Below are 18,028 nucleotides of genomic sequence, written 5' to 3' on the forward strand. Positions count from 1 at the left end.
GTTGTCTTTTCTTTTTACTGCACATCTTCAGCGTGGCTTCATGTCTTCAGTGTTTATAGTAACACTTTAAAAAGTTATTATAGAACTATCCACAGACTTTGTGCTTTTGTGTGAAACTGTAACCTAAATCTGTCACTAAAAGTTATTTCCTCACTATATCACATAAACACTGGTGGTGTCCCATCACTGATACACTCATCCTGCAGACTTATTTTTGTCAACAAAGATCGTCTGCGCTGAAGAAGACCATTCACTCAGTTCTTAAAAATGTGGCCCATCATGTCTGACAAGTTAAATGTTCCTTAAATGTTGTTTATAACAAGCAGTTTGGTTGGTGTGCTACAAACCTGAAAGACCTGTATTTAATTAGTGCTGCAACTAACGATTATGGTCATTATCGATCAATCGGCCAAGTGTTTTCTCAATTAATTGATTAACATATGAGGTTTAAAATGTCGAAGAATGTCAAATATGTCAATAAAATAGATGTGTCGGAAAAGGAATAACTTTTTAAAATTTTGCATTTGAAGAATGAAGTCGAAATTTCAGTATTTGCGCTAATGCTAGTAGTTAGATTTATTCTGAAAAGTTCGAAGTGTATTCTCAACATTTATTGTCAACATTTTATGTGTATTCTTACTAAACAAAAAATTAAAACCTTTCGTCTCTAATTTTTGTAAATATTTTCACTTTTCACTACTGCAAGCTCAACGTTATTCTCGAAATGCAAATTAATTTTAAAAACCTAATTTTCTTGCCCTTATGCCCTAATACTACTTATTCTGTAGTAGTTTTATTTAATCAATAGTCCCTAAATTAAATAATTCATAATTAAATAAATATTTAAAATAAATTATATTATAGCAGGCTGAATCTTAATTTGCATAAAACTTCGAAATTAATGTGATTTTTTAAAATTCACTCACGTGGATGAGGTAAGAAAAAAAAAGAAGATCCTCGTGAGACGTCTGTGCTGCTTCTCAGGTGTGACTCACCTGAAGTCATCCACCTGTCCAGCAGGTAAGATACCTGACAGCAGCAGCAGCCACGTGACCTTGTTGTCCATCCGCACAGATCTGAAGAGGAACCGGCAACTTATTCCCCCTCGCGCTCCAGGAAACAGCAGCAGCACCATCAGCTCTGAAGGATCTTCAGTCATGGACAAACTACAGTCGGTGTTAAACGGCGAAGAAGCGCGCAAAGACAACAAAACCGTGTTACAGGTAACATAAACTCCACCAGACACGCTGCTCAAACTCAAACCGAGCCAATAATCAAAGATTCAATCTGAACTTTACTAACACAGACTGTGAACGAAGCCTCGACCTTAGGATGGGGGACACGTTTGAAGGGGTTCGTCGCCTGTTTCGTGGTGGGGGGCGTGTGCACAGTGTTGGTGAGGATCTTTAAATAATGTCTATAATAATAATAATCGTTATGCTCCACTACAACAAGGAAGAGGCAGCAGGGAGAGGTGGTTGTACTGGTTCTTCTGGCTCTGAGGAATGTTAAAGATGTGACTCAGCAACACTGAGCAGGAAGGAATCTCTTTGCAGCAGTTTAGAGATGAAAAACATGCAGATTTTGTATTTTTTAATTATTATTTGAGAGGAACGTGTTTGTCTTTGCAGGGAGTGTGTCTGCTCTTCCTCCCCAGGATCGGGATCATTCTCTTCATTGTCTTTTACACTTTGGGAAACCTATGTACTCTGGGCAGGTCAGTAGTGTCTGGTGGTTTTATTTTGAAGGTGCAATGTGTAATATCTGGCCACATGTGTCACGTTCTCTCAAGTTTAGCTAAGACCCAAGCGCAGACACAGACACGAGGTGAAGTTGGAAATAAGGTCTTTTACTTAAAAAGTCATAAACAAAAACTTAAAGCGACTCCAACAGGGAGCTGGCAAAACTCCAAACAGAATATAAAAAGGCAAAGTCACAAAAAAGCAAAGGTTCTTAGATATGTTTCTGTCCGACAGCACCATGTTTCTGATGGGGCCAATGAAGCAAGTGAAAAGGATGTGTGACAAAACAAGAGCCCTGGCCACCGCGCTTATGATTGTAAGTGCACTAAATATAGTTATTGATTTTGACTTTTGACTCGTTTACCCTCCGTCTCTACAAGCAGACCTCTAAAGGGGAAATTAATAATAAAGAATATGACGATGACTGTGATTACATTTTGTTCAGACTTGCCTCGTGTTGACTCTCTGCGCCGTCTTCTGGGTGAGTTGAGTTATTTACGATCACATCTAATTGATGAAGAGCATGACTCAGTATTGATTTGAAGTCTGGTTTCACTTCATTCATGTCGTCTTGCAGTGGAAGAACTTTGGACTTGCTTTGTTATTTGTCATCTTGCAAGTCCTGTCGTTCGCCTGGTGAGTTATGATTTCTCCTCATAGATTTCAGTCTGAGATGATTATTGATTTGTGACATTAAATGTGTTTTTTGTTTGTTTGTTTGCAGGTACAGTCTGTCGTACATCCCGTTTGTGAGGTTTGTTATTTAAACGACATTGATTAACATCAATATTCAGACTCACAATGCTGTTCTTTCCATGTGTCCAGGTCTGATTTATGTGAATTACTTTCCAGGGATGCGATAATAAAGTTGGTGGCGGTGTGTGTTTGAGGCCTGTCGATGTTCGGAGGGTTTCCTGCTGGATGAAGAGGCCTCCTCCTCCTCCTCCTCCTCCTCCTCCTCCTTCTACTTCAGAGAGTCTGAGACTCTTCCTGTTTTATCTCCAAAGACCTTTCTTTTATTTTGTTTATGCTTCATGCATTGTGCTGAATGATAGTTTGGTGTTTATTGATTACTTATACCAGTTTTAATGAGCGGGAGGGGGCTTGGTTTGTAATATGTGTAAATATTTGTAATAACTATGTATTAATGTTTATTTTGTAAATAAAACAGCCTCATTATTCCCATCACTAAGAGAAGCCTCCTTTGTACACGTTGCTGCAAATGGCTTTCTGTAAAGTCTGAAGAATAATCTAGAATGTGGCTTGAGTATATTTCTAATAGATTGCACTGTTTGTTGTACTTCTTAGTTTGAACACTAGATGTCGCTGTCATTTTGAGTCAACCATCATTGATTACTATCTGATGGAAACATTTACCTCAGTCGATCAGATAAACAAGAAGTCAAAGGAAAGTGTGTTTCGTTAGTTTCCAAAGAACAAGAGAATAATGTTAGAAGACAAAGTAAAGTCCAACACTTCTTACTGTTGTTTTCTGGTCTAGAAACACAGATTTTCTACACATTCAGTATTGTTTGACCCGTGACTCCTTTGTATTTGTATGTGTCTCACAATTTAAAAAAAGTTTGGACAGTCCTGTATATGAAACGTAAAAAAAAAAAAACGTCACAACTTCACAGAACCAAACCTGACTTCTTCAAATGTTTTGTTCAACCAAAAGTGAACCCAAAAATATTTTGTTTGCAATGATACATGACAAAGAAAAGAAGAAACATCCTACCAATCGTTTCAGCTGTTATTCAGATGGCGTAAAATTGTGTGAACTGAAATAGTTACTTAAAATTCAAAATGCAGTTTCCTGCATCATTTAATAAAAGATTTGGTGCCTTAAAGCCGTGTTTGATCCGGAGGAACAGTCTCATTTATGAGGCTGTAACAATGAAAAAACATCACCAATATTTTTTCAAAAATATTTATTTATTGATCTTGATTAGATCTGTTTTTGTCCATATTGCTCCCACAGAAAAGTTGTATTGCTACAAGAGTCTTGCACCCTTAAATTGTTTATTGAATTACTCATATTTTGTGTTATTTTGGTCTCAAATCAAGTCAATCAACACACTGCACAACGGTTGCTTTATTTATTGGGCTTGAAAGTGTCAATAAAAAAACTAAAACCGAGTCGAAGTTCAAACAGTTTACTTCCTAAAACCAAACTTCATGTTTGGCATTCCAAATATATCCCAGTTTTCCTGTTGCAGTGCAAGGAATATGAATGAATGAATAAATAAATGAATAAGATAAGATAATCTTTTATTAGTCCCGCAGTGGGGAAATTTACAGTATTACAACAGCATATAGTATAGTGCAAACAAGAGACATAGTAAAAAACAAGATCAATACAAGTATTATAAATAAGTAATAAAACAGTAAAGAATATTAAATAAGTAAAAAAGTAAAAAATCCACAATAACTAAATACATATTTAAATATTAGATATACATATTTAAATATAAATGTAAAAGATAATAATGGAAAGGTGCTTTATATTTTACTTTCTAATAAAATATATATACACACGAATACTCAACCGGAAAGGGCGGGGCTTTCGCCTCTCTACCTTCCGTTTCACTAGGAGTTCGAACAGGCGCGCCGCGCCCTTTCCCCCCCTCCAGCCTCACGTGACCCAACCCGGAAGTGTAGCTGAACGTCCCAACAGCAACAACCGACCTGTCCGTACATGTCTACGCTGAAGAAAGTTGAGCTTCTGTGAAACATGACAGACATTTTGTTAAAAATAAAAAGCAGCGTAGCAGAGAAGCAGAAGACAGCTGTCACTCAGAGCGACTTGGTTAAATGTGGATTAAAAGGTACTGTTAACTTTAGGAAAGTCTACGTATTCATTTAACGTTAGTTAGGTTAGCTAATGGCTATGTTTACACTGTGTTTAAGCTAGTTTACCAGTCTGTTGTGTTGTGCTGTCAGACTGACAATTTAAATAGTTCACTTGACCTACCGGTGTGTCCATTACATGTCTCCTTGTCTCCTTCCCTCCTTCCCTCAGGGATCCAGCTGAGACCTTACCAGCTGGATGGGGTCCAGTGGTTGACCCAGTGTCTGAAGAACCAGCAGGGATGCATTCTGGGAGACGAGATGGGTTTAGGAAAAACCTGTCAGGTACGAGATCCACCAGTCCTCCTTAAGGCTGATATAAGTACTGATACATGTGTACTTTTACTTTAATATATCTATAATATATAAATTACATCTATTCTATTTTTTCACCAGCTTTCTTCAGTTTAGTGTTACTTTGCAGACGTCTCTGGATAATCATGTTTCAAACACTTTATTTATACAGAACTTTTCAAAACAAAAGTTACAAAGTGTTATTATATAATAATAATCTGCTAAAAATACGACAAGTTGCTTGTTGAATTAAAAAGAATGAAAGCGAGTTATTTCAAACATTATTTTATTGAACATTGAACTGAACTCAAAATACACAAATAAAAAGAACAAAACTGACATTTTTAGTGCAGTTTTCTCTTTAAACTAATTAACTCAAAAATCAACATCCAAAAGAACAAGAGACAAGACACCAACTACATGAATGTCTAACTAAAATATGTTTCTATGAATATTTAAATATTCCCAGACAATGAATTACTATTTTTTAATATTAATATAGTGTATATTATTGTATTATTTTATGTTGACGTTGTTTGGGGCTCTCTAAAAACTCAATACAAATTGAATAGAGAAACACACACACACACACATGATTACACTGTATTAGAGCTGAAATGAGGAGCCGATTAAAATATGAGCCAATCATTAGAAATAAAATCTTCAACTATTTTAATTACCAATATATCCAGCTGTACAGTGATGAGGATTTGTCACTTTTATTTTGTGATATGATAATAAATGCTTCATCTTTCAACATTGCCTTTGACTTTAAGAACTTGTGATAATTGTGATGAAGATGTTCTGCTATGATAAAGACACAGGCAGCGTTCACTGCTGTGTTGCAAAGGCCTGCCTGATGAATTCCTGTAATATAATTGTAGTAACGTCGTGTCTCTTCAGACCATCTCTCTGCTGGTGTTCATGTCAGGAGCTCTGGGGAAGAGCGGTCCGTTCCTGGTGCTGAGCCCGCTGTCTGTCCTGGAGAACTGGAGGACGGAGCTGGAAGGGTGCAGCCGCGTTCACATTGTTGTCTTTCAACAGTACACACATTAAGAGTAGTGGATGAGGATTAGTACAGTACAGATGATGCTCGGCTAAAGACTACATTACTTTTACTATATTTACTAATATGCATTGGTTAACTTGTCTCTGTCGAGGTCTTAAAAAGCATTAAATGTGATTTCATGAAGTGAGCAGGAACCCTGAAGTATGAACTATGGTTCTGGGTTGCAGCTTCGCTCCGTCTCTGACTGTGTTGAGCTACAACGGAGACAAAGAGAGACGAGCTGAGCTCCAGAGGGAAACACACACTCAGGACTTTCATGTTCTGCTCACGACGTACGAGGTCTGTGTTTCTATTCCATCAGAACATTATGATTCATCTGTGTTCTAACTGACACGTTTTAACAAAAATAAATCGATCTCTCCTTTCCAGCTGTGTCTCAAAGATGCTTCATTCCTGAGACGGTGAGTGTGTTCTGAATTATAAATCATCAGAAACTGATTGAAATCTTGAGACACATTTAGTAGAAATCAGTGGAGGAAGAAGAACTTGAAGTATAAAGTAGCATCAAATGGAAATACTCACGTAAAGTACAGTACTGGAGTAAATGTACTTCCTTCACTGGTAGAAATGAGGTTTGGTTGTGTTGTTTGATGAATGGACTTAATGAAGAACACAACAATGCATCAACTTATGAATGAATTAAAGCTAATGAACACACGCAGCAGCCGTCTAATATGTTAGACTGTATGTGTGTGTGTAGTAGGATTTATATGTTAAATATTTAAATGAGTTTATTTCCATGTTATCGGTGAACTCTCTGCTCCTCAGGTGGAAGTGGAAGGTGCTCGTTGTAGACGAAGCTCACAGGCTTAAGAATCAGAAGTCAGTGCTGCACAAAGCCTTGACTCAGGTACTGAGCCTCACCTGGTTTGAGCTGTCAGGTATCTGTTTCTTCATGATTATAACCCCCCGGTGTAGTTCTCAGTTGGTTTCAGAGTCCTGCTGACGGGGACCCCCATCCAGAACAACCTGCAGGAGCTCTACTCCCTGCTGAGCTTCATTCAGCCCGACATCTTCACGGCTGAGGAGGCGGACGGCTTCACCAACTCCTACTCCGACATTCAGAGTCGACCTGCTCTCGGTATGAAGGACCTGCTTCTTGTTTCACATCAACCCTCTGAACCACAGATCAGTTTCAGGGCGTTTTTATGCTCCTGTCTCATGTTTCTCTCTGTGGTTTTGATTTTCTCTGTAACATAAAGTCCTTCATCTCTATAGAACCAGAATATCACAATTCTAAGCTTTGTTTCAGGTGCATTTTCTAACATGATGTGTTCAAGGACCGTCAGAATTGTTTTAAAGAGTTAGTTCAGATTCACTAAAGTCTCAACAACACAACCTCAGCAACAGATGGAGGCAGCAGGAGAGCAGCAGCTCCTGTGTCCTGAGAGGTAGAATCAGTGTTTGAGTGAATGGAGTCTGGTGTGTTTGTAGAGATCATAGATAACAGCTTGAGTTCCCCTCAGAAAGGTCTGTCTGACAGCAAGGTGAAGAGGTGAAGACATTCTGAATATAGCTTCACTTCAACTGTAGATTCTGTGTCCCTCCTTCTGGTCTTCGGCCTCCAGCTGCTGAGCTGCAGAGCGTCCTGGAACCCTTCCTGCTCCGTCGGGTCAAGTCAGAAGTGGCCGTCGATCTGCCGAAGAAGACGGAGCTGCTGATGTACCACGGCATGTCGGCCCTGCAGAAGAAATACTACAAAGCCATTCTGATGAAGGATGCGGGTGAGACACAGTGCAGTCTCATACTGGATTGATTCCTGGTATCGATATTTGAGAGCTTAAAATGATACTCTGATCACGATGTATTGGCACATTTTTTATTAATTTTTAAACCTGAAACAAACAATATTTAAACGAATGCTAGTGGAAAAACTGTCTAATACTGTTAATAATAACGGAGGATATATAAATGTATTGGTCTAACTCTACTCTGATGTGAAATCGTAAACTGGAGCAAAACGCTGGGTTTTGTTTGGGCGTAAATTATCAACGACTCACCAAACTGTGTTTTCTTTTCAGAGGCTTTTGGAAACGATCAGGGCAACAAGAACCGGCTGCTGAACATCCTGATGAACCTGAGGAAGTGTGTGGACCACCCGTACCTGTTTAATGGTGAGATGTGATCAACGGATGATGAATCGCTGCCGAACCGGACGGCTCTCATACGAGACGCCTCACCGTTGTTTCTGTGGTTCAGGAGTGGAGCCGGAGCCCTTTGAGATGGGCGAGCATCTGGTGGAAGCCAGCGGGAAACTGTGTCTTCTGGACGCCATGCTGACCTACCTGCACAAAGGGTGAGTCCATCTACCGGGTGTTGGGCTCGTTTAGGAGAGGGATGGCCCCCCCCCCCCCGAAACCTGGTTCTAAACAGGAACCGGTTCTAAATGAGTAAAAACACGTTATTGATGAGGTCCAGAGTGACTGGTTCTGCTATCGGTACTTTCTTAGTTCTGGAGTGAGACGTCCTCTTCTCAAACATCCTCTCTCTCTCTCTCTCTCTCTCTCTCTCTCTCTCTCTCTCTGTCTCTGTCTCTCTCTCTCTCTCTGTCCCTCTCTCTCTCTCTCTCTCTGTCTCTCTCTGTGTCTGTCTCTCTCTCTATGTCTCTCTCTCTCTCTGTCTCTCTCTCTCTCTGTCTCTCTCTGTCTCTCTCTGTGTCTGTCTCTCTGTCTCTCTGTCTCTCTCTCTCTCTGTCTCTCTCTGTCTCTCTCTGTGTCTCTCTCTCTGTCTCTCTCTCTCTGTCTCTCAATATATATAAATAATCAAAAAGAACGATAAGGATTGATGATCTGAATCTCTCTTCCTGTCTGTGGGGGAAGAGGTCATCGGATCCTGCTGTTCTCTCAGATGACGAGGATGCTGGACATTCTTCAGGATTACATGGAGTTCAGAGGTAATCTGTTGAGAGGTATCAACAGATACAGATCCCTTTGTTGTTTGATTACTCATGTTCACTGAGCAGAGCCTGAAGGCATCATAATGTAACTGAAGTGAACCTCCGTTGGCGACTGTAATGTTTTACAAAGAAGCTCTTCAATCGATCTCTTCAGGTTACAGCTATGAGCGTCTGGACGGGTCCGTCCGAGGGGAAGAAAGAAATCTAGCAGTGAAGAACTTCAGCAGCAAAGATATCTTTGTGTTTCTGCTCAGCACTAAAGCAGGTGACTGGAAACCCTAAAAACTACAACCAGGAAGACAAGTTGAGTTGTGATGTGTAGGATTCAACTGAACATCATCAGGATCAATCATGTTCCCATTGTGCTTCAGAATATTCAAAGCAGCTTTTTATCTTTGTACTATTTAAACCCTTGTGCCTCACGTTAAAGAAGCTTTGTGATTGATTTCTCATTCATTATTTTTGATATCTTTAGATTTTACATTTATTACAAACATGTTGAAATATTTTTTGCAGCTCATAAACAGAGGTGGCAGTTTTAAATGTTTTCCAATTGCTGCATTGAGTTCCTGTTTTAAATCTGATGTTTGTATTCATTAACACTTCTGCATCACGAGGGACATTTAGACATTTAGGCATTTTTTATTTTGTAAGTTGAACCTCAGCTCCAATAATAAGTCAATAATAAACTGAACAGACACTCAGACCATTAAAGACAAAAATGTCCCATTAAAACCACAATGTTTGATCCCATTACAGCACAGAGTTATTCATTCTATATTATCAGACTTTACATGTAGAGCTTCTAAACTGCTTTAAAGTGACAGATGCTTGAAGGTTTGTGTGCAGAATGCTTGAAGCTATATTCCTAAATAAGTGTGTAAATAACAGGTAGTTTTCAGACATTGTGTGCTGTTCTTTGCAGGCGGAGTTGGCCTGAACCTCACCGCTGCTGACACCGTCATCTTCATGGACAGCGACTTCAACCCTCAGAATGACCTGCAGGCTGCTGCTCGCTGCCACCGGATTGGTCAGAACAGGTGACGGTTATGAATAATTACTCCGAGCGGGCTAGATCAGCTGTAATAGGTAGTAGTTGTTAGAGAGGATGTGACGTCACTTCCCTGAGCTTTGTTGTATCGTGTCCTCTTTATCTCTGGAGCAGCTTCCTAAAGTCTGACGCAAACAACCCTGATGATGTCATAAGGGTAATCTGTAGTTCGGCTTTAAATCGCTGACGTAGCATCGTCCTCCTGTCTCGTCGTCAGACTCACGATGGACAGTTTAAAAGAAAGAGTATTAAAACCGTAAATACCGGATGTTTTTACTCAACAAATTCTTCTACCTCGTCTAAACCGCGTGCCTTCATTACCCACAATGCAACCTGACGAGTGACGGTTCAGTTGGAGATTCATGTGTGTTAATGCTAGCGGCGGCTAATGTAGCCTGCTGCACTTTTCTTCTAAATCGCCACCAAAATATCGTCATCGAGGCGTAAATACGGCAGCGTTGTTGTCATTGTTTGTACCATATGGTTTACACACACGTATTTACAAGCGTAGCTTCGTCCGGTCTCTACTAACTATATTACAAAGTCTGATGTATAATGTAGTTAGAAGCTTTTCTGTTGTTTTGAACTGTCCCTTTAATGATACTGAATTGCTGGAGAAGCTCTTTAATCTTTGACTCGCTACAGGCCCGTGAAGGTGATCCGCCTCCTGGCCAGAGACACCGTGGAGGAGATCATGTACTCTCGAGCTGTGTCCAAGCTGCTCCTCACCAACACGGTCATTGAAGAAGGTCGCTTCTCTCTGCTGGACCAAGCTCAGTCAGCTGCTGCAGGACTTCAGGTTTTTGGAAGATCAAATAACATCATCTTCTTTATTATATCCTCTTTATTACACCCCCTCCAGTTGTCCACTCATGTGTCCTTGTCCTCTGCAGCTCAGTGAGATCTTGAAGTTCGGGGTGGATAAGCTTCTGTCATCGGAGGAGAGCTCTGTGACGGATGTGAAACTGGAGAAGATCCTCGGTCCGTCTCGTGACGGTCAGTGGGTGGAGGAAGACTTCAGAGAAGAGGAAGAAGAAGAAGAGGAGGAGGAAGAAGAAGAGGAGAGCGGCTCTGCATCTGACGGGCAGAGTATGTGTTATCTTATAAAATCTCCTTTTGTTCGTGTGTGCAGAACATTCAGACACTTTGTCAGAACACTACTGGTGTGTCCGGTGGTTAGACTGGTTACTCTGACATGTGAACGTCTCGCTCTTACTTTCTCAACCTGCAAACAAGAAAATGCACCACAGGTCTCCTCTGTTGGGTTCATATTTACAAGTATGAGTAGAAGGTTCAGAAGGTTCAGAAGGTTCAGAAGGTTCACAGTCATTGATCAGATCATCACATTTTTTTGCAGCTGATACTAATTATTGATCATTGATGATCCATATTAACATAAAAACACACTTCAAATAATTAGGAAATCAAAGATTATATTTTTATTGATTAAAACAAATCTAGTCATTATCTTTAATGAAGTATAATAATGTTCTTAGAGCTCGTGTTAGAAGTTAAACAGCTCATAATTCATCTCTAATATCTATTTTATATTAACATGAAAACATCTCCTTCAAACTACTGGATTTATTCTAGTAGTTAATCAAGGGATCCGTACGGATCACGGATCCACAACGGTCCGTTACACCACAAGTAGAAGCTTAGCGTTGTGATTGAATGTTAACACTCCATCATGCTGCCCTGTCCCTCCAGACCACATGTACTACTTTGAGGGCAAAGACTACAGCAGAGACCCGAGCTCTGAAGACCAGAAGAGCTTCGACCGTCTGCTGGAGGAGCAGCTGGCCGACTTCCAGAGAGCTGCAGGAGACGGACGAGCTCTACGGCACAAAGCTGGAGTAAGAGTCTGTCTCATGACTGATGGGAACATCATTCCACAGTGCACGTTGTATATCGCACATGTTTATTCTAGTCTTAAAGAGACAGTACTGATGTTCTGTAGTGTGTGTGTGAGGTTCTCCTCCACAGTCAGGGTTCTACTACAGTAGATGAGTTCATAGAAACAGACAGGAGAACCAGCACGGGAGCAAAGTGATGTTCTGCTGTGGACGTATGTTAGACTCTAACAGAATGTCTCTCAGTTGAAGTGAAGCTCTAGAGTGGGGGAGGGGGAATCAAGTCATGTAAGAATCAAGATTCTTATCCTTCAAGATTCTAAATCGATTCCTAAAATCAATTGTAAAGAACTTAAGTTAAGCTGAACAAAAGACAGAAGTCTCCAACAACCGTATCGATGAGACGCCGCGTCCCAACAGCCAGCATTACGTTCTGTCTCGAAAACAACCAACGCCTTCTCCCTGCAGGCGGCGGCCTCTTTGTCATAACCCGGCTCCTACAGTGGAGGACGGTAGATTAAATTGATTCATTATAAGGAAGTAAAGCAATAGTTAGCATTGTGAAGTGTGTCAGTCAGTAACAAGTGAAGTGTGAGGTGTTGTCAGTGGAAACAAAAGAAAACCAAACCAAACTTAAACTGATACTGATTTGTATCTCATACAACCACACTGTCAGTTTAAAGGACTTCCTCTCAGCTTCTTACTCTGTTGAACTTGTAAACATTTGCCTCACATGAGAATATAAATATATTATTTTCGTTTTTGAACCCCAAACTAAATACTAGTTGTGGAAAGGCGCCAACCTCCGGTTCTGTAAAGTGAAGCCAAAGCTTCATGTGTTAAAGCTGCATTCTCTCTAGTGTCCACCAGGGGGCGACTCCTCTGGTTGTATAGAAGTCTATGAGAAAATGACTCTACTTCTCTCTTGATTTATTACCTCAGTAAACATTGTAAACATGAGTTTATGGTCTCAATCTCTAGTTTCAAGTCTTCTTCAATACAGCATGATGTTCATTTAGTACATTATGGTCCATTTAGAGTCAAACAGACCATAAAGCAGGGGATGCTTTAGGGCGGGGCTACACGGTGATTGACAGGTCTCTACCAGAGACGTATAGGGCGTCTCTACGTCACTCCTCCTCAGTCCAGATATGGTCACTTCCTGTTCATCGTTTGTAATAAAGCCAACATGGCGACAGCCAAAGCGACTACGTCCACTTCTTATAGACGGTCTATGATTGTGGTGCTCGATCTGGTAAACAGCCTTGAACATGATGGTTGATGTAAAAAAAACACTGAAGAAGGTCACATTGTAAATGCTGAGCTAAACTCAAATCATGGTGCTCACTGTCCAGATTAAACTGTGACCAACGGTGTGATTTCTCTCGTGTTTGTTCCCAGGTTTCGCTGTCGGTAACCCTCGGGATACCGACGAGGAAGAGGAAACCCCTCATGGAGGCTGAGCTGGAGCTCAGACACCAGAGACGAGAGGAGGCCGCAGCCAAGAGAGCCAGACTCCAGGAGGACACGAAGAAGAAGCAACAAGAGCAGAAACACAAGAAAAAGTAAAAGATCTGTCGAATCATATATTATGTCAGTTTTGTATTTCAGCTCTCGGTGACTTTACACGTTGTTTTCTCATCGTGCAGAATGGCATGGTGGGAGTCGTGCGGCTACAGGTCGCAATGTCTGCCGCCGGTAAACAGTGAAGAAGAAGAAGAAGAAGAGGAAGAGGATGACAGCAGCGTGTGCTCCACAGACTCCGACAGCACGGCCATCAGCTACGTTCTGGGGGATGTTACTCATCCTCACGCCGCTCAGGGAGACGCCATCATCGTCCACTGTGTTGGTACGAAACCTTCGTATGAGATAAAGAGAAAGCTAGCAGAACATGTGCCAAAGTATTGAATTTAAAGCTGCTGGGAGGAACTTTCATTTCTCTTGATTTTGTCGCCCCCTGTGGACTAAAGTGGTAGTGTCTCTGAGCACCAGACTCCCTTTAGAAAACCTCTCATTGTGCTGCAGCAGGGTCTGACAGTCTGCTCCTCTCAGTCTATATATTAATACATGATTACACAAGTCTACTACATGTTTATACATTAAAAGATGACAGAAGTTTGTGTTTTCTGAAGAGAGGAGCAAAACTAATCACTGTAAAAAATGTCTTTTGGATTCGGAAAATCTTATTGTGAGAATAATCTACTCAAGATACTTACTGACTTCATAGTCTCACAGTCAACTTCTATACGATATTTACATGTTGACTCCAAAGAATTAAATGTAAGCGACATGATGTCTGTGAATATTTTGGCTTTTTCTTTTCTAAATTTTTTAATTTGGTTGCAAAATGTCAGAAAATTTGATGATTTTTTTAAATATATTGAGAGAGATTTAGTTCATTTGAAACCATTTAGAAATAGATGAGAGCTCTTCATCTGCTTCCTGTATCGGTGTGATGAAGAGCAACAGGACATCGGAAGATGTTTAGTTGTTGTAACGAGTAATGTTTTGTGTGAAGATGACTCGGGCCAGTGGGGAAGAGGAGGCCTGTTCACCGCTCTGGAGGTCCGATCAGATGAACCACGGAAGAAGTACGAGTCGGCTGGCAAGATGAAAGGTGAGATTACCCACGATTACGCAACACTCTTCATCTGTCACGTCTGGTTGACATGAAATGAAAAATAAATTAACAAATTTAAAGTGTGACCTTTGTGCTTTGTTTCAGATCTGGAGGTTGGAAACGTGCTGCTCTTCCCCATCGATGACAAACAGTCCAGATTAGACGGCCGGGATCAAGTAGGTTCTGTTTAACTGGTTTAAAAAGTTGCTCTGATGTCTTTAGAGGAGAAAAATATTATATAAAACGGCCATATAAAAACAATCTCTGCTCTCTGACAATAGATGCACACTTGTCTGATTTAAAAACGTTCTCCTTTGCAGTCGCAGCGACACACAATGATGATGTGACACACTGGGTTTGTGTTCAGGCGCGGTGACAAAAGTGTGAAGATGTGAGAAACAATAAAATACAAATAACGCCTGAAGCTGTTTCTTTCACCTCAGCTGGCCTTGATCGTCGCACAGCAGAGAGACAAAACCAACAAGCTGTCTGGGATCCTTCTGACGGCTCTGGACGACGGTCTGAAGAAGATTCACGCTGCAGCCAAAAGAAATAAAGGTACGTTCAAGTTATTGTCTGTTCAGAAGCGTCAACAACACACAATAATGAAGCCTGTCTGAGGACAGACAGAAGGAGGAGGAGCGTGATGAAAGGTACAAAGAACAGTCTGTGTTATATTACAAACACATGATAAAGATGTATGTTTCCTTCAGGGTTTGTTCTGGTTAACAGGTGAACACCTGGAGCTGAGATTACCTGCCTGAGTCAAGTCTTTGTTTACCTCGTAGAGAACCTTTCTGACCACTAGTGACTATTATCTGTGTGTTGTTCTCTCCACAAAGCAAGCGTCCATCTCCCTCGCATCGGCCACTCCACCAGAGGCTTCAACTGGTACGGCACGGAGAGGCTCATCAGGAAGCACCTGGCGTCCAGAGGCGTCCCCACGTTCATGTATCTTTAAAGCATTTCAGCCCAATCTAAAAAATACAAAAGAAAAGGTTTACGCTCAAATCCGAGATTCATAAATACTGTTTTACTCTGCGAACGAGTTTAGAAGAGATGATGTGTGATGAAGAGAACACACACCTCTTCAAATAAATGCATTGCATATTAAAACCACATTCATAATCAGATTCTTTAATAGACAACAATAATTTTAAACCGTTAGTTTACGAAATGCATCTACGCTTCTCAGATTATCGTCATAATGAAATATGTTTCGAAGCTTCTTTTGAGGTTTTTGAACGAAGCTTTTTGGATGTCTGTCATATTTTATGACATTATTATTATCACGCTGAAGAAAACAGCTACTAATATTATTGTAGTTTTATTTATTTATAGTACAGAATTATCAGAAAGAATAGAGATGCAATGAAGCAGCTGAGCAGCAATTCAAATGTCAAAGATATAAACTGAAACTATTGGATACAGATCAATGATCTCTGCTGGACTTGTTTTGCTTTGGTTATGTATCAATGCAGTTATTACAGCCAGAGATGTGTTCTCATCTTCTCTGTCTTCTACTTCAGACACTTTTGTCTCATATTTATCAGCATTTCTTTTAATATTTTTTAATTTAGGGTCCAGGCTTCTTTCAACCACTTCACCTGTTGTCTCTGTGATGAACCAACAGGAGCAATGGGGGCGTGGCAGTGTGATTATTGCAGATCAGCCGGCATGGAGCTTCAATTCAGAATGATTGTGATTTACTTACATAAACACGATTGTAAGAACAACACCTTTCCGGTAATTTATCATTTATTTTGTGTGCAAAGTAAGAGCGTCTGTCTGAGTGAGTGAGGCCCGACGTGTCTCTGGGGGGTCGGTTTCTCTTAACTTGACGGACAGCTACTACCACAACAGAGCAGCGAAGAAGAACTCAGCTGCTCCTCAGACGTCGACGTCCTCCTCAGAGCCACAGGTGCATCGCTCCGACGGGCCGACCGATGACGAGGCAGAAGCAGAGGCCCCCGGCCCCTCGGCTCCTCTCAGGAGCCTCCGCGGCCCCACGGAGCTCCCCGACTTCATGAGGGGAGTCCGTGTGTTTTTCTACAACCTGGCTGCATCAGAGAGGAAGAGGCTGGCCCGCTACCTCATCACATATCCTTTCAATTCTCTGTTAACCAATCATGTTTTATTTAAACAATCAGCAAAACTACATTCATCACAGCCAGAAGCTGTGAAAACTGTCATTATCGTCAGATTGTCATCTTTCCGACGGTCCTTGAACACATCATGTGTGACGAACGCTGCAGTCAGAAACAGAAACGAAGCTTAAAAGTGTTTCATCACTCGTACAGTTTACGTCTTCAGTGAAAGACAGATCTGTTCATTTATAGTGTTATGATGATTAAAATGCTCCTTAGCTGCTGTGAACTTATGATGGAGACGAGGAGGACGTCATGAGTCCAGAGGTCACTCACATCGTAGCAGAGCCGGAGAGCAACATCCAATCACAGGTCAGAGTTCTTCACTCTATTCATATATGCAGAAGGAAATTAAAGAGACAGTCCTGATGTTCTGTAGTGTGTGTGTGTGTGAGGTTCTCCTCCACAGTCAGGGTTCTACTACAGTAGATGAGTTCATAGAACAGACAGGAGAACCAGCACGGGAGCAAAGTGATGTTCTGCTGTGGACGTATGTTAGACTCTAACAGAATGTCTCTCAGTTGAAGTGAAGCTATATTCAGAATGTCTTCACCTCTTCACCTTGCTGTCAGACAGACCTTTCTGAGGGGAACTCAAGCTGTTATCTATGATCTCTACAAACACACCAGACTCCATTCACTCAAACACTGATGTAAACGTGCCTTGCTGCTTTGCTGAGTGACTTTGGTGAATCTGAAGTGCTGCCAATAATAAAAAACATTAAACCCAGAAGCAGATGATAAGAGAAATCCTAGAGAAACATCTTTTATTTTGGATTAACTTTGTGTGTGATCCGTGTGAACCAGGAGCTCCAGGATCTGGTCCGTCGGTACTCTCAGGCCGTCCCGGTGCAGAAGGACTGGCTGGAGTCCTGCTTCTCCAAACAAGGACAAGTCAACACGGCTCCGTTCCTCCATCTGCTCCGATAACGACGAGTTTTTCATCTCTTTGTTTGTTTGTATCGAGCCTGAATGAATTTAAGTGGCTGTTTGGAGATACAAAGCACGTGAACACAGTTTGTAATCATTGATTTATGGGTGAAATAAGGAGTCAGTAAACAAACGTCTCTCTGCTGCAGCGTGGAGCCTTATGATGAACACACACGTGTAGACTTTACTTCACTTTAACCGTCTTAAGTTGTGGAAATCTCTGATCTGATGGTAACAGAGACGACGTGTTGAAGTTATTACAGAAGTCTGATTTCAGCAGTTGAGCGACTAACTAAGTAATCACATTACAAAGATTTAATAACTATAATCAGCCTGAATTACATAACAATTGCACTTAGATTATAGTTACATTGTCATGGATTACATTTTTGATTATGTCTTTAAAACTGTTAACTTTTTTTCATAATCAATTCATTAAAATTCAACGACTGTAAATGATGAATTTGCAAAGTGCATTTTATTGCATTAAAAGAGAAAAATAACATTTGTTGATCTCCATTTATTTTTTATTTAAATGTTTGATCCAAAAGTATTTTACACACATAAGACTTTACAA

The 18,028-nt window shown here is 40.8% G+C and overlaps 2 protein-coding genes across 2 annotated transcripts; both read left to right on the top strand.

Annotated features, from left to right (window-relative positions):
* The first annotated feature begins 1,157 nt into the window (after nucleotides 1-1,157).
* sft2d2a (SFT2 domain containing 2a) lies at nucleotides 1,158-2,631 on the top strand. Its single transcript, XM_076081558.1, has 8 exons — nucleotides 1,158-1,223; nucleotides 1,307-1,396; nucleotides 1,632-1,717; nucleotides 1,977-2,058; nucleotides 2,188-2,223; nucleotides 2,320-2,378; nucleotides 2,467-2,496; nucleotides 2,595-2,631. Exons 1-8 carry the CDS (start codon nucleotides 1,158-1,160, stop codon nucleotides 2,629-2,631), a joined length of 486 nt encoding a protein of 161 aa, XP_075937673.1.
* Nucleotides 2,632-4,391: 1,760 nt separating this feature from the next.
* On the top strand, nucleotides 4,392-17,956 carry chd1l (chromodomain helicase DNA binding protein 1-like). The gene is made up of 25 exons (XM_076081533.1): nucleotides 4,392-4,570; nucleotides 4,765-4,877; nucleotides 5,790-5,896; nucleotides 6,123-6,234; nucleotides 6,325-6,356; nucleotides 6,724-6,805; nucleotides 6,874-7,036; nucleotides 7,524-7,679; nucleotides 7,977-8,069; nucleotides 8,155-8,251; nucleotides 8,775-8,848; nucleotides 9,006-9,116; nucleotides 9,777-9,891; nucleotides 10,548-10,701; nucleotides 10,796-10,991; nucleotides 11,613-11,758; nucleotides 13,157-13,320; nucleotides 13,405-13,604; nucleotides 14,274-14,372; nucleotides 14,481-14,551; nucleotides 14,819-14,933; nucleotides 15,218-15,326; nucleotides 16,224-16,473; nucleotides 16,751-16,834; nucleotides 17,329-17,956. The coding sequence occupies exons 1-25, from the start codon at nucleotides 4,477-4,479 to the stop codon at nucleotides 17,449-17,451; spliced, it is 3,060 nt and encodes a 1,019-aa protein (XP_075937648.1). The 5' UTR covers nucleotides 4,392-4,476; the 3' UTR covers nucleotides 17,452-17,956.
* The last annotated feature ends 72 nt before the right edge of the window (nucleotides 17,957-18,028 follow it).

This window comes from Anarhichas minor, unplaced genomic scaffold (genome assembly GCF_050575085.1).
Source record: "Anarhichas minor isolate MPS153535 unplaced genomic scaffold, ASM5057508v1 ptg000081l, whole genome shotgun sequence".
Taxonomy (NCBI): Eukaryota; Metazoa; Chordata; class Actinopteri; order Perciformes; family Anarhichadidae; genus Anarhichas; species Anarhichas minor.

Excerpts from the sequence above, each read along its gene's own strand:
- sft2d2a (XM_076081558.1), top strand. The coding sequence starts at position 1,158 with ATGGACAAACTACAGTCGGTGTTAAACGGCGAAGAAGCGCGCAAAGAC. Across the intron at positions 1,718-1,976 it reads AACCTATGTACTCTGGGCAG|CACCATGTTTCTGATGGGGC; the intron begins GTCAGTAGTGTC and ends TCTGTCCGACAG. Across the intron at positions 2,224-2,319 it reads CTCTCTGCGCCGTCTTCTGG|TGGAAGAACTTTGGACTTGC; the intron begins GTGAGTTGAGTT and ends GTCGTCTTGCAG.
- chd1l (XM_076081533.1), top strand. The coding sequence starts at position 4,477 with ATGACAGACATTTTGTTAAAAATAAAAAGCAGCGTAGCAGAGAAGCAG. Across the intron at positions 10,992-11,612 it reads CTCTGCATCTGACGGGCAGA|ACCACATGTACTACTTTGAG; the intron begins GTATGTGTTATC and ends CTGTCCCTCCAG. Across the intron at positions 13,605-14,273 it reads CATCATCGTCCACTGTGTTG|ATGACTCGGGCCAGTGGGGA; the intron begins GTACGAAACCTT and ends TTTTGTGTGAAG.